This window comes from Dasypus novemcinctus, chromosome 14 (genome assembly GCF_030445035.2).
Source record: "Dasypus novemcinctus isolate mDasNov1 chromosome 14, mDasNov1.1.hap2, whole genome shotgun sequence".
NCBI lineage: Eukaryota > Metazoa > Chordata > Mammalia > Cingulata > Dasypodidae > Dasypus > Dasypus novemcinctus.
In genome coordinates this window covers 59,693,576-59,714,970 of record NC_080686.1, presented here as the reverse complement: position 1 = coordinate 59,714,970, position 21,395 = coordinate 59,693,576, and the positions used below count along the sequence as shown (strand labels likewise).

General features: G+C 38.0%; 1 protein-coding gene across 1 annotated transcript in view; it reads right to left on the bottom strand.

The window, feature by feature from the left end:
• The window catches only part of CPQ (carboxypeptidase Q), a 521,738-nt gene that overhangs the window by 85,532 nt on the left and 414,811 nt on the right, over window positions 1-21,395 (bottom strand). Inside the window, exon 7 of the mRNA XM_004474687.4 lies at window positions 11,058-11,259. Coding sequence (XP_004474744.1) covers window positions 11,058-11,259 — 202 coding nt within the window. The remainder of the gene's footprint in view (window positions 1-11,057; window positions 11,260-21,395) is intronic.

The window sequence follows — 21,395 nt, the reverse complement described above, 5'->3', positions numbered from 1 at the left end:
ATTTTCTCTTTAAATAAAAAGAATACATATCTCCCAGCTTTATCTACTGAAAGGCCTAGAAACAATGAAAAATTCAGTACCAATGAGCACGCCTTAGTTTTCAGATTGTGGCCTCTAAATACTGTGTTCTTATAAAAGAACCTGGCTCTTTGGAGAAATGGCAGCTTATAGATCTAGGTTAGGAAATACATACGATGCTCTAGAGCATCTTGTCATATCATAAAGGTAGCAAGTTACTGACAACCACAGGGACCGTGGCAAAAGACTCAGGAACCCACCTGAAGAGGCTCCTACTAGTAAAAGATGAGATAATTTGAACATCAATAAGAATAATTACTGCAACAGGATGAAACACATCAAATATTTTTAAATCCATTAGTTCATAATGATGCTAAAACATAAACAGATCAATCAATCATTGTGTTCACTGTCAAATCAGGACATCTAATAAGCAAACATTAACTGGATACCTATTATGTGCCAGGTAATAATAGATGTCATGGGTAAACAAACAAGAATAAGATACTCTCTTGATCCTCAATCCAGTTCAAGAAATAAAATACAAAGTGTATTAACTATAAAGTGAAAGTGTGTGCTTTAAATAATAGGTTAGGACAACAATAGAAGAGATTTCCTAAGGTGTAATTAACTGTCCAGTGATATAAACAATGCTCTCCTCTCCTTTTAGGCTGTAACTGTGTTAGAGGACATGGTCAGGTCTGTTCCGGAAATTTTTGTATTGTTGTACTGAGATCTTGTTCCTGTTTTGCTAAATTAAACATTAAACTTTTCATATGTTCAGGATTTCTTAAGACAGAAAAAACCAATGGAAAGGAATATGTAAAAATGATCATAGTTCTGTGTCAGACTGGTTGGTCACAGTCCCGTATTTGATCCCTATTTCCCAAACTTTCTGAAATATTATTTTATATTTCATTGTATTTAATATATTACATATCTTTTATAATATTTTATACTAAAGATCTGTTTTGAAAGAAAAAAAGTATAAGGACATTAATTTTTGTCTTTTTAGTCCCCACAGCACCTAACACATAGTAAGAAGAAGTCAACAGATACTGAACTAATATTCCATCCATAAAAGTAGACATGGAAAGGCTAAACCACAAATTACTGATAAATGCATCCAGGAAGGAACGTGGTACTCCAATTCAGAGAGAATCATAGAGGCACTGACTCCTGAACCACAGGGGAAATATTTCTACAACTTGTGCCAGAACTCATTTTGTTTGCACCAAAATCCAGACAGTTGCAGAAGAAGATGCCCTGAAGAGGGAATATCTCCTTAGGTTTAAGCATAACATTGTTCTTTACAGTAGCTATTCTATACCTAGAACTATGGCTAGAGGGTCATATGAGATTGTGTACTCAGTGCCTTCAGTGAATTACAGTGATTCAGTGAGGTGATTATGATGGTTACATTCAACTGTCAGCTTGGCTAGGTTATGGTGTCTAGTTTTTGGCCAAGCAAGCCCTGGTCTGATTGTCACTCTGAGGATATTTCATAGATTTAAGTCATTAGTCAGTTGAATGCATCTATGGCTGATTACATCTACAATCAATAAAAGAGGTTGCCTTCAGCAATGAGAAGTCTCATCCAGTCAGTCAAAGGCCTTAAACGGAGATCTGATGATTTTAATAGTCAGAAAGAAGAATTTCTATCTTTATCTCAGTCAGCCAGCTTTTCTTGGGGAATTCATTGAAACCTTCACTAGAGTTCCAGACTTGTGGCCTGCCCTATGGAATTTAGACTTGCCTATCTCCAGTTACTTGATTCAACGCCTATAATAAATCTCATAATATTTACATACATACGTGCACACACACATATACATACAGATGTGCATGTGCATGTTCACACACACACGTATGTATAACCTGTCTGTTCTGTTCTGTTTCACTGGATACCCTGACTACTACACTTAGTATTAAAATTCTGTTTAACTCAGAGTGAGACATAGAAGAGATTAAATATGGTAGTAAAGATGATCTAAGAAAATCAGGACAGAGCCACTTGCCTTGACTGTACTTGGTTTTCCCAATTCCTTGCTGTAGAGGAACTGAAAATGAGATCACTACTATATAAATTTTGTTCTATATTTCTGTTTGTATTTATTTCATTATTAACTTCAATAAATTCCATATAGTTTATTCCTACTTGTGGGTTCCATTATTCTCAACTGTTTCATTTTTCATTTAATACTCCTGTGCATAGTAACCCTCTCATATTATCTATAGCTATTCACTAATAATATATACCTTTATTGAGGGATGTTGTTTTAAACATTTTATAGGTATTATTCCATTTAATCATCCCCAAATTCTATAAGGTAGGTACTATTACTGTTCTTATTTAATAGCTTAAGGAACTGGGGTAAAGAGAGGTTAAATAAACTTTTCCAGTTTATTATTCAGTCACCATGTGGATGTGTGTACTCTAATGACACTTATAGCCATGAGGTCATTGGCAATTGCCTCCATACTTAGCTGGATCACTCAATATATTGTAAGGTGCTTGAGGGAAAGGACTGTGTTTTGATCATTATTGCATCTCTAATGCCTAGAACACAGCCTGGCATATATAAGACTAAATGCATGTGTTTTAGTTTGCTAAAAGCTGCTTGAAGCACTATATTAGAAATGAATTGGCTTTTACAATGAGATTTATTTGGTTAAAAGCTTTCAGTTCTGAGGCCATGAAAGTGTCCAAATCAAGGCATCAGGAGATCCTTTCTCCCCAGGCTGCAGCATGGGCAATCAGGCACACGGCATTGTCCACTGGTCTCTCCCCCTTCTCTGGGTTGGTGCTTGCAGCTTCTGATGGAAGTGGTTCCTCTAGCTTCTGTGTTCAGTTTATTTCAGCTTCTGGCTCCTGGGGACTTCTCTCTCAGCTTCTGGGTCCCTCTCTGTTTCTGTAGCTTTTGTCTGTATCTGTGACTTTTTATTCTTCTGTTTATAAAGGACTCCAATAAGAGGATTAAGACATACCCTGGGTCATGCAATCTAATCAAAGGCCCTTAAATGAAGTAATTTAATCAAAAGGTCCCATCAATAATAGGTTTACATGCACAGGAATTGGCCTGCCCCTAGGACATCATTTTCTGGGGTCCATAAAAGCTTCAAACTGTTAAAGCACGTGTGATTAAATAATAAACCTAGTCGCCAAACTGAGCAGACATGGCACTAAACCCTCTTATAGAATAGGGCCCCTACATCATTTATTTCTCCTGTGAGGACACCATATGACTCACACAAAACAAGACAGGATGGTCAACATGAAGCCTGGGCAGCAGTAAGATTCCAAATGGCTTCTGTCAAGCTGAGGTGCACTGATGCAAGCGGTGGGGAGGGGTAGAGGCAGAAGAAATGCTGATTAGCTGTTCTGGTGAGCAATTTCTAATGATATGGTATTAATGTGGATGATACACAACCCATCTAGCAAGAACCCTTACTCGCATGAAAAGAGGTAAGAGACAGCACCCCTCGATGACTCCCTGTATAACCCTATCACGCTCTAATATTTTTCTTTATTTTTGATTTATTTATTAGTTAAGGTCTGTTTCCTCCCATCCCCAACCGCATCTTCCCAACTACAGTATAAATTCACAAGAGCAGAGTTTTGGTAAATCTTTTCCATCCTGAATCCTCAGAGTCTAAAACTTGAAACATGCTTGTTGATTGAATAAAACTACCCCATCTATTTAAATGAGGGCTACAGTCACACATCAGAGTACTCTTTTCACATTCCCCATGGGGTGAAGTCTGCCCACCCTGCGGCACTGATTTTTCTAAACATCACTGCACAGACAATTTTCACCATAAGGGAGGCATCTTTTAATTAGGGACAGCAGGGACATAGAACTGCTGGGTTACACTATTCTATCTGGTAACTGGAAAACAACATTTGAGTTCTGGGTCCAGTGCCTGAACCTTCAATTTACTTTACATTATCATTCCCACTTGTGTCCAGATCTTCTTCTTCCTTGGAATATTTTTGAAAAAAGGCCTTTGGAAATGCAGAAATGGAAAGTTTTCATTTAGCTCTGCTTAATGCCATATGAGGTATTGGGCAGAAATAAGCAAGATGGAAAGTATGTGAAATTCTGAGTAATCTGCATATTTGGTACTTCAACATGGACTTTAGATGATTATAGAAAAGTTGAAAGAAACTAAAATGAGACTTTTAAAATAAAAGTCAAAGAAGAGGACTGTTAAATAAAACAAAGGTACCAGAAAAGTAATCATAACTTATGATTGTGTAGTGCATTACAGTTAACAGACCTCTCTCACATTATCTTATTTATTATTCCCAAGAACTTAGATCCTATTTATTCAATATTTGATTTGTGGACATTTTGTTGAGGGCCAGGCACTTCTCAGGAATTCACAGTTGACCGCCATTACAAGAGCTGAATAAGTGCTATGAAGGTAGATGAGCTCAGGTCACTCTCTGAGCATACCCAAGGGACAATTCATCCAACAGTGGGGAATCAGGAAAGATTTGTGGGTGGAGGAGAACCAGGAACTGAATTACTATGAATGAGCAGCAATTAGCTGGTGAAGAAGCTACAATAGGGCATGTCCAAAGACAAGGAAGAGTGAGAACAAAAGAAAGTTCTTAAAATTAGACCTGTATGCCTGAGGGATGGATAGAAAGGAGTGGAGGAGGATAACAGAAGAGCTAGACACAAGCCAGAAGGTGGAACAAGAAGAGCCTTGAATTCCATGCCAAGTAAAGACTTCAGAAATATATGACATCCTGAAGGCAACAGGGAAGCGTTGAGGATTTTAAGCAAGGAGAAGAGATTATCAGATATTGCAGCTCCTCAGTTGCTTACCCAGCAGAAACCCCCACCTTCTTCCTAAAGAACGCCAATTTTTCTCATCTATCAGGAAGCTATATTTTTCAGTGTAGACTGGGTCCTAGGTAGAGGTAGGGCATTGGCTTCATCAATACCCAAAACTACCTGGTGTTTGGAGGTTGATACCTAAGTGAAAAATTCTTTTGCTGGATACATCTTTACAAAATCCACAATTCTTTGTAGAAATAGTTCCCTAATAATTATTAATGTCATATTTAAACAATGAAATTACTCATAGATATTCTTTTAATGTCTTTAATCAATATTATTCTGCAAAGTGCAGTACAGAATTAGACCTGTTATCCATAGGGGTCAGTGAATCCACACTCAGTATTCCTCAGAGAAGGTTATATCTGACGTACTGTTATTGAGGCCACTTGGCACATTAGATTTAATTGCCCATGTAAGTTTTAATTTTTCATTCTTTGTGTTAGTGTAGACCCAATCAAAGCCCACATGAGCCCATTATATATGTTTAGCTTACAGTTGTGGTTCTCACCCTTGACTGCAATTTGGAATCACTTGGAGGTAAAATGTGATCAACTTAAGCCCGTTATGGGAAGTCCACTTGATTGCCACTGCGTGATTTAGGTACAGACATGTGTCACAATTTTGGCCAGTGAGATTGAGATTGAGGAGCTTTCTGTGATGAAGCTTCTGAAAAAGTGTTCCTCACTCTTAGGAAGGGAAATCAATAATGGGCATTCTCTCTTACACATTGCAGAATGTAAGAATGTGTTACTTGGAATTGCTGAAGCCATCTTGAGGCTACAAGGGAACAAGTCTAAGGACAAGAGTCAACAGGCTGAAGACAGCAAAGTGGAAAGATGGAAAGAATCCAGGTCCGTGATGTGGATGAATGACCAAATTAAGTGCTCTGTAACCACCCACTCCAGAGTTGTTTTTGAGTTAAACTTAAATGGCTTATATCCATTCTGAATTCAATTTATACATTGATTATCAATTTAGAAAGTTCACTCTAGAAGCAGTGGGCCAATTAGGTGGGAGGGGATGTCAGTAGGAGCCCGTGGTAGGAATCAGCAAGTACTGAGACGGGTCTGTGGGGTGGAACACAGGGAATAAGTTGAAGACGTAGGAAGGATTTGGAGTAAACTAGAAAACCAGAATGTCCTAGGTGAAATTTTTCTTTGTTTTCCAACATTGTATGAGGATTAATTAATTTGTTTTATTAGAGATGCTGTAGTAGGTTTATAGGAAAAACATGGAGAAAGTACAGAGTTCCATATTCTAACTTTACATACAGTTTCCCTATTATCAAGAACTTGCATTAGTGTGGTACTTTTGTTACAATTGATAAAATAATATTATAATTATACTATTAACATGGTTCATTGTTTACACGAGGGTCAATATTAGTGTTGTACAGTTTGATTTTTAAAAATTTTATTTTGGTAAAATATATATAACCTAAAATTTTCCAGTTTAACCACTTTCAAATATACAATTTAGCTGTGTTAGTTACATTAAAAAAGTTGTGCCTTCATCACCATCATCTATTGCCAAATCACCCAAAACAGAAATTCCTTACCAATGAAGCATTAATTACCTCTACCCCAGTACCTGGTAACCTGTATTCTATTTTCTGACTCCATGACTTTGCATATTCTAATTATTTCATATCACTGTGCTCATACAATATTTACCCTTTTGCATCTGGCTATTTCACTCAACATAGTATCTTCAAGGTTCACCCATGCTGCAGTATGTATCAGAACTTCATTCCTATTTATGGGTGAATAATATTCCAGTGTATGTATGTACCACATTTTGTTTACACATTCATCTCTTGATGGACACTTGGATTGCTTCCATCTTTTGGCAATTGAAAATTATGTCATTATGAACATTGGTATGCAAATATCTGAGTTCCTGCTTTCAATTCTAATGGGTATATACCAAGAACTTAGAGTGCCAGCTCATATGGTAATTCTATGCATAACCTTCTGAGGAACCACCAAACTTTTCCACAGTGGTTGCATCATTTTACATTCCCACTGACAGCGAATGTTCTATTTTTCAACATCTTCTCCAACACTTTTATTTTCTGTTGTTTTTTTTTTAATAGTAGCCATTCCAGTAGGTGTGAAATTGGTATCTCATTGTGGTTTTTTTTCCCTTCATTTTTATTAGAACACGTGTAGGCTTACAGAAGAATCATGCAGAAAGTTCAGAGTTCCTGATTTGTATTTCACTAATAGCTAGTGATATTGAGCAGTTTTTCATATGCTTATTGGCCATTTGGATATCTTCTTTGTAGAAATGTCTATTTAAGATTTTTGCCCATTTTCAAATTGTATTGTTGGTCTTTTTAAAAATGCATTGTAGCATTTCTCTATATTCTGATTATTAAAGTCATAGTGGATATGTAGTTTCCAAATATTTTTTCCTGTTCTGTAGATTGTCTTTTTACTTTCATGATAAAGTCCTTTGATGCACAAAAGTTTTAAATTTTGATAAGATCTTATTTCTTTTTTTCTTTTGTTGCTCATGCTTTTAGTGTAAAGTCTAAGAAACTATTACCTAACACAAGGTTCTGAAGACGGTTCTTTAGGTTTTCTTCCAGGCATATTTTAGTCTTAGCTCTTATATTTAGGCCTTCAATCTATTTTGAGTTAGTTTTTGTATACAGTGTAAGGTAGTGGTTTACCTTCCTTCTTTTGCATATAGTTATCTAGTTTTTAGCAACATTCATTGAAGAGACATTGAGTGGATTTGGTACCCTTGTCAAAAATCAATTGGCCATAGATGTGAGAGTTTATTTCTGAAATTCCAGTTTTATTCTAATGAGTCTACATATCTGTCCTTGTGCTGGTAGCATGCTGTTTTAATTATTATAGCTCTGTAGTATGTTTTAAAATAGAAATGCACAAGTCATCCAATTTCATTCTTTTTCAAGATGATTTTCCTATGTGGGACTCCTTACCTTCCATATGAATTTTATGACTGGCTTTCTTATTTCTGCAAAGAAGTCTAGGGTATTTTGACTGGGATTGCATTAAATCTGGATATTGCTTTGGGTAGAACTGACATCTTAACAAAATTTGGCCTTCCAATCTCTGAGCACAGAATATCTTTCCATTTATTTAGGTCTTCTTTGATTTCTTTCAGTAACATTTTGTAGTTTTCCATGTGTAAGCTTTTTACATCCTTGGTTAAATTTATTCCTAGATATTTGATTCTTTTAGTTGCTATCATAAGTGGAAGTTTTTCTTAATTTCCTCTTCAGATTGTTCATTACGATTATACAGAAACATCATTGATATTTGTCATGTTGATCATGTAGCCCATCACTTTGCTGAATTCATTTATTAACTCTAGTAGCTTTACTGTGGAATTTTCAGGATATTCTCTATATAGGATCATGTCATCTGATCCTTCTTAAAATTTGTTAATTTTTATTCTGAAAGCCTTATTAAGAGAGAAAAGTATGTCTATTGTAAGAATTCAATTATATTATTTTTAAAATATATTACTTAAAGCCAGTAACTTAACATTTAAATTAAAAATATATAAACATATCAAAAGAATGCAATGTAGATTTTTTATTATGTGTGAATTATGAATTATATGACCCTCTTTTTTTTCTAAGTTCCAGGGCTGGGGCTTGAACCTGAGACCTTGTATGTGGGAAGCCAGTGCTAAACCACTGAGCCACCTCGGCTACCCTGAGTTGGGTTTTTCATCTGTTTGCTTTTTGTGTGTTTTGTTTCGTTTTTAGGAGACACTAGGAACGAAACTTGGGACCTTTCATGTGGGAAGCAGGCACTCAACTGCTTGAGTTACATCTGCTCCGCACATGTTCCTTTTTCAATTCAAATTCTTACTTGGGTTTGTCTATAATGTCTAAATCTTCACTTGTATGTATTAATTCCTGTAGCAACATTCCTTGTGTTAGTGTGTTTCTGTACGTATCTGTGTGCATCTGTGTGTTTGTGCTTAGTTGTTTCTAGTGTGTATGTATGTATGTGTGGAGGGGAGCTTTGCTTTTTCCTCTCTAATTTGCATGCCTTTTATTTCTTTTCTTGCCTACTTGCTCTGGCTAGAACTTCCATTACACTGTTGAATAACAATGGTGACAATGGGCAGCCTTGTCCTGATCTCAGGGGGAAAGCTTTTAGTCTTTCACCATTGAGTATGAGGTGAGCTGTGCATCTTTCTTATATGCCTTTAATCACACTGAGGAAGTTTTCTTCTCTTTCACCTTTTCTGAGTTCCCAGATGATTTTGAGGACTCCGAATGGTGGAGCCAGTCAATATGGTAGGGGACAGAGGAAGAGATGCTCACATGGAGCTTTGATGGAAATGACGCTCAATATGTTACCATACCTATTTTGCAGATAAAATTACTAAGTCTCACTAAGTAGACTATACAGCCTGTGAAGGCACAGATCTTGTCTATCTTCTTTACCACTGATCCCCCATCACACAGTAGTTGATTAACAAGAATGTTTAACAGCAAATTAGTGAGGCAGAAAAGTTACTTCATTTGCAGTTGCAAGTTGTGAAGCCAGAACACACACTCAAGTCCTCTCTTTCTAACACACTTCTACCACAAGCCAACATCACAAAAAGGCTGCATTTCAAATTGTAAAGCAGAAGAGAAAACTTTTTTGGCCAATGTGTAGTAAGAATGGGTTCTCTCCTTTAGATCACTATAAGAGGGCACCTAATTTTTTTTCCATTAATGGCTATTTTACTGAAGAGTTTCTAAAGAAAGAAGATGTTTAAAAAGGGTACATTTGGGGAAATTTGAGAATCTTGGATTATACCTCATTGCCCACATATTCAGAATAAAAGCTACTCCTCTCATTCTAACCTGGAGCTTATAATTATCCTAAAGATGATCCTTTCATAAATTAATCTATGTGTTTTCAATAATTAATGACAACTTACTGTAAATAATTTTGAATTCTAATTCTAATTCTAATTCCAACTTTGCTCTTAATTAGAATTTCTGCATTGAGTATATATAGGACATTAATAATTTGGGGCCCAGCCATCATATAATCACCTCATATTACAGAAATTGAATGGGTCTAGAACATGGTAGGGGCCCAAGAAATATTTATTGACTGAACAGAAAAAGGGAAGGAAGAAGAAAAGCAGAAAGAATGAGTGGAATTTTGGACTATTCTCATTAATTTTTCAAAAGTTAGGCAAGTGGGTATTTAAATCATAACTTAATTAATATTTTGAATTCTTAGGTTTAAGTTATTATGATTTGCCAGATCTTCAAGGATATAGTGTATACAACTTGTATATTTTTATTTTATTTTTCAGATTAACTATGGTTCTTCATCATTTTCAGAATTCCTGAAATTTTCAGTAGGTATCAAGAGCTATAAGCAGTTCCATTATTTCTTTCAGGAATAGCTCAAATTTGAAATATCAAAAGATAGCTCGAAATAATAGAGGAAGACGGCAATAATTTGATTCCATCTCACAACACTCCAAAGGAAACAAAAAAAGAATTCCAGGAAATATTCGTCATCGTCTAAATGAACCACTGGCTTTATATAAACCTTTCTGATCTATAGAGGGAGGGAGAAGAGTGGAAGAAGGAATGTGAGAAGGAATAAGTAGTTACTTACAATAACAAACTCCTTGCCCCCAGGGGGAAATGATTCCGAAACAGGAATGAATTGAAATTTTTTACACAAGCAAGAGCTGTGTAAAATAACATATGTCTGTAACATAAACATTTCAGATGCTGCCATAGATTCAGAAGACCATCCAGCATTCCAGACCCCCGGGGCTGTTGCACATTGTGGGAAAAGGGCCACTGGCCTTGAAGCCAAAATGGCGGGTTCTCAGTGTAACTTCAGCACTTAAAAGCAATATAGCCCTGATCAAGTCATTTAACCCTTCTAGTCCATTTCTTCATCGGCAAAATAGGGATAATTGTATCTACTTTCACATGATGGCTGTATAGATTAAACAAGGCAGTGTCTGCAAAAAGGCCATCTACCTGATAAAGAGCAGGAGCTCTTTTTGGAAATCATCATATGATACCCTACAGACAAAAGCTTGGGGTTTCCAGGCATTAAATGGCCTCTCAGTATCCATTTTACCACCTTTGGATAGAAATTTAATTTTAAATCTGTGGAAGTATATAAGGAAAACCACCCTCAGACCACCTTTTTCTTTTGGTCTTACCGGGTACTCCAGCTTGGATCCAGTAGTTGATGTCTGTCCCTTCTCCACCTCTGAAGAGCCGTGTGATATTGATGGGCTGCAGCAAGTTCATGACTTCCTTCATAATGGTCCTGGCCTTATCACTGCCAGTGAACTGCAGCCCATAGGGTAAGAAGGTTCCCGAGTCAGACTCCATCACCAGGCTGTAGTTGGAAATAGCTTCCTAAACAAAAGAGAACAATGTTTGGTTTATATCTGTTGCTTCTTTGCTTTCTCCTTGGGAACTATCAAACAACAACAGCAATAATCAAATACTTCACCTCCTCACAAGCTGTGTAAACACATGTTGCTGTGTCTGACTTAGAGTCTGGTCTGCATATTACCTAACCGTTCTGAGACACACAATTACTCGTCTTGGGACTTGCCAAACTCAAGAGTTGAATTGGAAGGATTCAAAAACATAATCTGCTTGGGAAACGGGTGTGGCTCAACTGATAGAGGGCCCACCTACCATATAAGAGGTCCAGGGTTCAAACCCAGGGCCTCCTGGCCCATGTGGTGAGCTGGCCCACACACAGTGCTGCCACGTGCAAGGAGTGCCGTGCCACACAGGGGTGTCCCCTGCATAGGGAAGCCCCATGTGCAAGGAATGCACCCTGCATAGGAGAGCCACCCCACATGAAAAGCGCAGCCCACCCTGGAGTGGCGCCACATACACGAGAGCTGATGCAGCAAGGTGACGCAACAAAAAAGAGACACAGATTCCCAGCACCACTGAGAATGCAAGTGGATGCAGAAGAACACATTGCGAATGACACAAGAGAGCAGACAATGGGGGAGGGGGGGAAGGAAGGGGAGAGAAATAAATAAAATAAACCTTTAAAAAAAAATAATGAAGGGGAATAAAAAGCCCCATATTAAAGTTGCTCAATTATTTCTACTAACACTATTCTTTCCACCAATTTTCTTTAGTACTTACTGTGTACCAGTATAGTATTCCTCCTACATGGTGGGAGACCTCCAGATACTATTAGTCATACTCAGACTAAAGAAGGTATGCTCTATGGACCTGTTTCTCTGCACCTCTTCCTTCTAAATAGATATTCAAACTTATTTAAATTGTTAGGTCTGCTGAAGTTTAAAGGCATCAAACTGACGGGTTTGTCTTGGGTTTCTGATTTTCTTGTTGTTCCATCTGTTGACTCTTGAGAGAGAGTGTTAATAGAACGAGACATGATATGCATCTCTCCCTGGTGTAAAACCACAACATGCTAATCCCACACAACTCTGCCAGGCCACTAGTTTGCAAACTCTTTCTAAATAAAGTCTGGTACGAAAGCACGCAATGATTATGTGTAGCCAATACTGTCACTGCCAGAGCTTAGACTGTAAGAGGCTCTTGTCAGGTTGCACAGCTAAAATACCACTTGGCCCCAAGACTTGCAAGCTTAAGGCCCTTCAGACTGGCAAGGACATATGTTTCCCAGAAACCATCCACTTCTTCAAGAATAACCAACATCTACCATGGCTCAGTTATTACAAAGATAATCTTGGTTCTACACTGCTATTCATTCCTCATTATTTACTTAGTAAAAATCAATAATAACATTCGTACAGTGTTTCCAGAAATATTTCACATTCACAATCTCCTTTGACAACTCTGTGAAGTAGACAAAGCAGCCTTATTATCGATGCTAGTTTAAAGGAAAGAACTGAGGATCAGAGATGTTAAGTCATTTGCTTAAAGTCACACAGCTAGGAAATGATAGCTTTCCAAACTCCACACTGTCTTCCCTAGCATACATGGTAATATATGCTTGCTCTGAATTATAATATTTCACTTACGTAACTATTTGAAGGTTGCATAAGTTGTTTTTTTCAAAAAACACATTGTTTTACAATGAGTTCCTTATTGCCATGGAAGCATACTACTGCTACAAGGGCAAGAGCAGTTAGTCATTTCTAAAGGAGGATGCTGCCAGCATTTGCAGGACTGAATGCTCCAGCTCTGGGATACCAGCACTTTTTAATTGTTAATGTTGAGAAGGTTATTAAAGCAGAAGTCTGCTAATATTTCCACTCTCATTTCTAAGGATTTCTGTCTTCATGGTGATTTTCAGAGAGAGACCCAAGGTATTTATAACAAAAAGTGCCACCTCAGCTTTTGTCTGTGGCTACTGCAAAGTGGTAAAATCATTAAAGTTAATAATATGCAAAATATTTGCATTAATGTCTTACATTCAGGGCTCGTTTAGCACATTGATGCTTGGTCAGCGGGTTGACATGCAATTTGCTGTCTTGACCCTTTCCCCTTATATGCCCCCTCGAACTCTCTCCCTCCCCTGTGAAAAGGAGAGAAGAGGAAAATCACAATATGCTTTGTAAATGGAAACAGAATTGGGTAATCTTGTATGTAAGGGTTCCCAATATACAGGCAGATCCAAATCTTCCGAGAAGAGACTTAGGCACAGTGCTCCTAGTTATGTAATATTTAGGTTAAAAGTGGAGCTAGATAGCAGTTTGGCTGCGAGAGCCTACACTAAGGAGCAACCTGATGAGGTGGACACAACCTTTATCCACTATATTCTATTCCCGACCCCGCAACTGACATGCTGGGGTACTTGGGGGGTGGGAGGGGGGTGGTTCCTGGACCCTCCTTCTTCCCCAAGGCATGTCACCTTGGCCCTTGGCTTCATCTCTAAGTAGGGACACATGTTCTTTTCCAAAGCTTGCATAATGAGCCTGTGCATATGGAGTTTTGAACTCCTTCAAAGAAAAGACCTTTGTTCATAAACAAAGTGAAAGTGGTTGCATAAGTTTAACTTACCAGACCTCCAAACAAAATATTTATTTAGGGCTTCCTGGTCTTTCTCAACTGCAAATGAACCAAGGTACAAGGGACAGGGGACTCCACAGTTTTTGAATGACACTGCAGTGTCTTAGGATGCTGATAGGGACATAAAGAATAATGTAAAGAAACAGACTGTACATGTGGAAGCCAGTTTAGCAGCCAGTTAAGGAGTATGGACTTTGGAGTAATCCAGACCGAGTTTGATCCTCAGATTAACCAGTTATAAACCGTGTGACTTTGGACAATCTGTGTAAAGTCTCAGTTTCTTAAAGCACAAAATAGACGGTAACAGTGCCCTGCTCATAGAATTACAAGAAATACTGCATGTGAAGCCTGGCACAAAATTAACACTTGATAAACAGCAGCATCCTTGTTATTACTTTTTTCTGCCGTAGGCATCAATACCTCTCAGGTTTTCAAAGATGATCCTGATAATAACCATTCTGTTAGCCACTTATAACGGAGATAGGCAGCAGTTTTGAGGGCTTCCTCCTTGCCAGACACGGTGTGAAATGCTTTAAAGCTTATCTCATGTAATGCTCATAATCGTTCTATTAGATAACTGCTCTTACAGTTCTCATTTCACAAATGAAGAACTGAGGGATTAGTAAGGTGAACCCACTTTCCCAAGGTTATTTAGCTAGTTAAATGGTGCATCGAGAATTCAAACTCCAGAGGTCCGCCTCCTCAGGCTCGGCTCTGAACCACTCCACCCCTTTGTCTCTTGTGAGGCCATAGGGCCTCACCCTGGGTTTAAAAAAAAATAGAGATTGTAGTTAAACAAATGTATAGATTTAAAAAAAAATTAATTTCATTATCATAATACCAGATCTACTTTGCTGATTTCATTGTTCCTGCTAATAAAGTAATTTGATTAAGCAAAGAGAGGAAGAAGGAAAAAAAGAAACCAGAAAACCAAAACTCTTGCTCCAAAATTTCCTCAACCAAGAATAAAAAAGCCTAAAATAAGAAAACATCTTTTCAAGTCAAATTAGGATGTGCAGATATCAGTAACCCAGAATTCTGGCATAGGTAGAAATGTTTGATTTCCATTCACATAGATTTTTAATAGCTGATGCAAATGTGACAGCAGAATTCTATTGTTTTCTATTTATATATAAACATCTCCATATGTTTTCAATAAAGAACTAAGAAAACAAACCACCCACCCTCCATGATACTGCTCTTTCTCCTCATTTATGGAATCACTGTCTAATTGTTAGCACATGGTAAAGCAACAGGGAAAACAAAATGTCTCTGTACAAAGAGATGAGAATGAAGAAGGCTAGTTATGGTGCTGTTAAAATTGCTGCTTTTCAAGAACGTGGTGTCACAACACCCTTCTTTACTATTGGGGACACAGTGTAGATTTGAGAATCTGATAATAGCTAGTGACAGCAGAGCAGAGCCATTCTCGTCTCACTCAACCTATTTTAGCACATGTAACGAGATACTTGTCCTCTTATTTACAGGGTGTAGGAAGAAACATACTTCTAGAGACTGAAGGGTTTATTGCTGAGATAATCCTACTGATTGAGACAAGCTGAGGGATATAGATGAGGAGGCTGAGCAGATCAATGATTAAGTTCAGATATTATCTGTAACTCCACTTTATTCTCTTAATAAGGAGAACCATCTCTTTATTAGGAGTCATGGAAACTGTCATTCATTGTCATGTGACATATATAATTCAGAGTAGTGAAATGCTCCTGGGTAACTCCCAAGGTTGGGATCAGTTAATATCTACTCAGGGTTAAGGGTTCATAACTTGGTCTTATGTTAGAATCACATCCTGTAACCAACCTCCCTTCCATCTTTCCTTCCCCCCTCCATTCCTCCTGTCTCCATCTCTCTCTTGGGTCAGCTCACTGCCAACAAACAATTAGCATTCTTTGGGTGCAACGCAAGATTAAAAAGAAGAAAAGTGTTTAAAATACATATTGCATGTTTTAACAGGCTTACTTCCTAATATAAACACAACGATGATGTTTGTGTGCTTTGCTTTTGCAAAATTCCAGGCGATTCTTGTTCAGAAATACAGACCCAAGTTCAATAACATCTCCTCTCTTGTCAAATTTGGTTTCTTCTTTGTTTTAAAGGTTAGGTTTTATTTTTTCACAACTAAGTTGACTTGTATTTAGTTTTGACCTAAAGTGACATTGGAATCCCAAAATCAAATTAAGGAAAAGAGACTCTTAATTGTTTGAATTAATCATGTAGCCTCCTCAGTTCAATCTTCAAAGAAGCAAACTCTACTCTAACACAGGGCAATCAACGTCAGTACCACTTTTTGCCCAGTAAATGTTAATATTTTACAGATAATAGTGGGAATTCTGTTTAGTCAGGTGGTAGGTATGCTCAAAACAAATTCTTGAAAGCAAATTATCTTACAGTTTTGTGTGTTGAGTGCTGCAATCATCTTTTCCAATTGTGGCAATGACCTTGGAATTCCCAGTTCAAGGGGTAAGTGTGGGGCATATTTCACACAGTTTCAGCTCAAACAGCTGTCAAGCAAAACCAAGAATAGGCTTTACTTTCTGGTCAGCTCTACCCTGATGCTCACATTTTTATTTCTAGCAGTCTCCATCATTTAGTTTTGAACAGTCCTGGGTACCCAAGGGAGAGCCAGGAAAAGGATGATGATAAGGTGGAGTGTCATTAAGTTATTTTTATTTGACAGCTAAATTGGCTGCAGCTTGGGGAAATAGGCAGTCTTGGGTAAGTTACATTAGTACTAAATTTTCAGATACCTATTGTGTTTTAGCCACTGTTCTGGAGACAGGGGAACAGAATAAATGGCTTCTGGAGTTCCCTTTCCAGCCCTATCACTGTGGATATGCACAGAAGGATTCCATTGTAAGACAAACCTATGTTTTCAAGGCAATCCAATTTTTACAATGTCATTCCGGGTCCTCTAAATCTCAAGGAATTCCCCTCTTGTGCTGGCTAAGGTTCACAGATACCCTTAAACTTACTGAAAACACATCATCCCTCTATAAATGTCACTGTGGTAATCCTGGTGAGGCAGAAGGTTATAGAAAATACGGCAAAAACATAGGTTAAAAGAAATAAGTGTTTTGTTTATATTGTATAGGGAATATGACTGAATTCACATTTTCTTTAGCAAAAAAAAAGAAAAAAATATCCAGGGCACTTGATGTATAGACTTCAAAAGGATCACATATCCAGTTAATGTCTACCTCAGTGTCTAATTTTTTGCTGCATGCTGAAGCAACAAAATCAATAGTTAGAACCAATGAGACTCCGGGGCTCTCAATCAAATTTTTATTCCCTTAGTACAATACACTGGTCAAGTGTTTCATATTCCTTTCTATATGTAACTTTAGAAGAGAAATCTCCAATGTGAAAGCAGCCTTCTCTTTCTTTTTCATTCTCTCCCTCTTTTCCCTCCCTCCCAGGTATTCTTCCTATCATCCTTTCCTCTTATATCCACCACACTCCCCTCCTCTCCCACGCTCAAAATGTAAGCACTAAATTGCCTAAATGAGGACTCTTTCATTCATCTGACCCTCTTTCTTACCCATAAAGATGTGTTTCTTGGTTTTGGTGGTGGAGTTTTACAAGGCAAGATGGTGCTTCCAGGTTAACTTCTATTATCTTTTCCGAGGATGTCTAACATTTCCTTGGCTGGGAAGACTGCAGCAGGCCTTTCAGTTTCTTTCCAAGGTTATAGCTGACAGCCAAGATAATCTTCTTATAAGTAGACAGGTTATTTCTTTTTAAAATGCAATTCTTGCTTGCCCTTCAAAAGTATTGTGCACTCTAGAACCCAAGTATTCCCTCCATCTTTGGGCATACCATATTAAAATCCAATTCATTAATTCTCTTTCTCTATAGGCTAGAGTCAAGCAATTACAGCATTCTTAGATTATGATAATATCTTCAGACTTTTTATTTGACCAAGCCTTTATCAACTAATATTAGTAAAGATGCTAAATATGTGGTAAATACAGCTTTAGAAATAATTCTATTCTAAGTAACCCTTTCCTTCTTCTTCAAAAGCAGGTAAAGGCTCTGAAATCTCATAAAAAATACTACTACTCAAATATAAGTTTCAAGATTCTTGGTCTACTCAAATGACTTTAAGCCCTACTTCTTTTGCCCAAACCTTGCATGCCTACCACATCACACCCCTACTTTACATGCTGTGCTGTTGCACTTTATTCAATTAATTTTTATACCTGCCACACCCTGGATTCCTATGATAAAAGGGTCAAATGCTACATTAAAAAAGGATGCAAACTATCAAGAACCAAGGAAATGCCAAGAGGGCAGGGATTTCAGTGGTCTGTAGATTTCAGCCTTATCTCCAGCGTAAGTAACAGAGTCCAGTACAAAGTAGGTACTCATTAAATGTCTCCTAATACTGTTTCCTACATATTGATCCTCAATTTAAATAAAAAACAAAATATTACCATATTTCAGTATTTATTTATTTAATTTATTTAATTAAAAAATATACCCTTCAATTATTCAAAAGATAGATTACATAAATGCTACACAAGATATATAGGGAATTCTCATATGCCCTGCTCCCCACCCCTCCCATGTTTTCCCACATAAACAACGTCCTTCACTAGCATGTCACATTTGTTACAACCAATGAATACATTTTGGAGCATTGTCACCAACCATGGACCATAGTTTACATTGTAGCTTACACTCTTTCCCACACAATCTTGTAGTTATGGACAGATATGTAATGGTCTGTATCTGTCACTCCAGTCCATTGTTCACTCCCCAGTCCTGAGGATCCTGGGATGGCAATGTCCACTCCACCTCCAACTGAGATCCCATGGGGTAGATGGATGGCACCATCCCACTTTCAGTTGCAGATTCTCTTTGTTCCCTGGGATGGTCATTGTCCATCATCATCTCCTGGTTAACTGTCCTGGGTGAGCCCAGTGAACTGGAGAGCAGGTGTTGAAACTCCTCCGAGACTCAGGGCCAACTGATGCTGGATACTCCAAAGACCTAAGTCTCTTGGACATACACCCATCAACTCCGATATTTGCCAAAAGAACATCGCCAATGTTGTAATTTCAACCACATACCTGAAAATCCCCAGACTTCATATGCTCCCTCCTCAACCCTCACCCCAGTTCCATGGAGATCCCAACCCACCCTCCCCACCCTAATCCCCTCACAGATCAGAACTTCCCAGCCCAACTGCATGTTTGCACCACTGTTATGCCTATCTACTGCACAACTACACCCTTCCACCTTATCATAGATTTTGACCATTATGGGCATTGGCTCACAAACTTCTTCTGCTTTTCTGTCTCTTTTAAACCTATCTTCCAGACTCCAGCTCTATGAATCTGCTCAATTTGCTTAATTCATATCATTGAGGTCATGTAATGTTTGTCCTTCAATGCCTGGCTTGCTTCACTTTACATAAGGTCTTCAAGATTCATCCATGTTATCCTGTGTGTTAATAGTGCAATCTTCATTACAGCTGAGTTTATTGCATTGTATGTATATATCACAATTTGTATATCCATTGATCTGTCAATGGAGATTTGGGTTTTTTCCAACTTTTGGCCATAGTGAATAATGCCACTATAAACATTGGTGTGCATATAGCTGTTCATGTCCCTGCTTTCAATACTTCTGTGTATATACTGAGCAGTGGGATTCTGGGTCATGTGGCAGTTCTATAGTTAGCTTCCTGAGGAACCACCAAACGGTCTTCCACGGTGGCTGCACCATTCTACAGTCCCACTGGCAGTGGATAAGGATTCCAATTCCTCCACATCCTCTCCAAAACTTATAGTCTTCTGTTTTTTTAATAGCCAGCAGTTTAATGGATGTAAGATGATATCGCATTGTAGTTTTGATTTTCATTTCCTTAATAGCTAGTGTGTTGAGTATCTTTTCATGTGTTTTTTTTTTTAGAGTGCATCCTTTTTCTTCTTCTTTATTTTCTTTTAAATGTTACATTCAAAAAATATGAGGCCCCATATACCCTCTACCCACCTCCCCACCCCACTCATCCCCCATCAACAACCTCTTCCATCATCGTGGCACATCCACTGCACCTGGTGAATACATTTTGGAGCACCGCTGCACCACATGGACAGTGGTGCACCACATGGACACTCTCCCCCATTCCACCAAGGGGGCCATGGCAGAACACACAAATGTCCAGCGTCTGTCCCTGCAGCACCACCCAGGACAACTCCAAATCCTAAATAGTTGTTGAGAACAACAGAAACTGAGGAATAGGGTGACCACACATCCCCATTGGCCTGGGATAGTCTCAATTTACATCTGTTGCCTGGTGTGATTATTACTAATGCCTTCTTTTTCTCTCAAACATTTCCCAGTTTGAATAATAAACCATATTGTCAAACTCCCCAAGAAGGAATGTGTTTATGAAGATGACTAAAATAGGCTTACTTTGCTAAGAGAAGGCAGAGTTTACCAGCAGAGGTAATAACAGGCTGTTACATTAAATGTGGTGAGTGCTATAAATGAGATACTGAAAAGAAGGGAAGGCAACTACTGGAAAAAGTTGGGGAGGGATAGAGGAGGTAATGTTTGATCTGGGCAAACCTTAGATGGGAAGTTCCACGTGGGAAGGGATTTTGTTTGTTCCTTAGTGTATTCCTAGGGCCTAGCCAAAAGTCATTCAATATTACTTATCAAATAAGTAAATGAATAGATGACATTATTCTAAGCATCCAAATAATTTTTTCCAGATATACAGCTTTCTGAGAGAGGACTAGAGCTTATACAATCTCCAAAAAAGTAAATATGAGTGAGATCTATGGCTAAATCTACTCTTACGTATCAGTTGCCCCTCCTGGAATTTTTGTAGGAGTTACAGATTGAGATCACCAGTGGACATTAAATTGGAAATATTTCAAATTGCTGCATTTAACATTTGCTCATTCCTGGAAACACTTTCTTCCCTTGGCTTCTGGGACCCAAAGCTCTTAGATCTTCACGTTATGCCTCACTGGCTGCTCCTTCTCATTTTCCTCTGCTGGTTCTTCCTCATTTCCATGACTGTTAGACATTGGGGTGGTCAAAATACTGTCTGAGGCCTCTTCTTTTCTCTTCCAACATTCACTTTCTTGGTGATCTCATACAGCCTTATGTTTTAAAATAAATATTTATACATGAGTCCCAAATTCATATTTCCATGCTGCACCTCTCTCCTAAACTCAAGACTTGTATCCAATGGCTACTCAGCACATTCACTTAGATGTCTAATGGTATATTAGTTTCCTATTGCTGATGTAACAAATGACCACAAACTCAGTGGCATAAAAGAACACAAATTTATTTGTGTTCATTTCTGGAGTTCAGAAGTCTGAAATGAGTCTTTTGGGGCTAAAATCAAGGTGCTGGCAGGACAGGTTCTTCTGGAAGCTCTAGGGCAGGGGTCCTCCTTAACCTTTTTGTTCAATGGACCCCTTTGCCAGTCAGGTGAAATCTAAGTCCATACTATACTGTCTATTATTTAATAAATATATCAT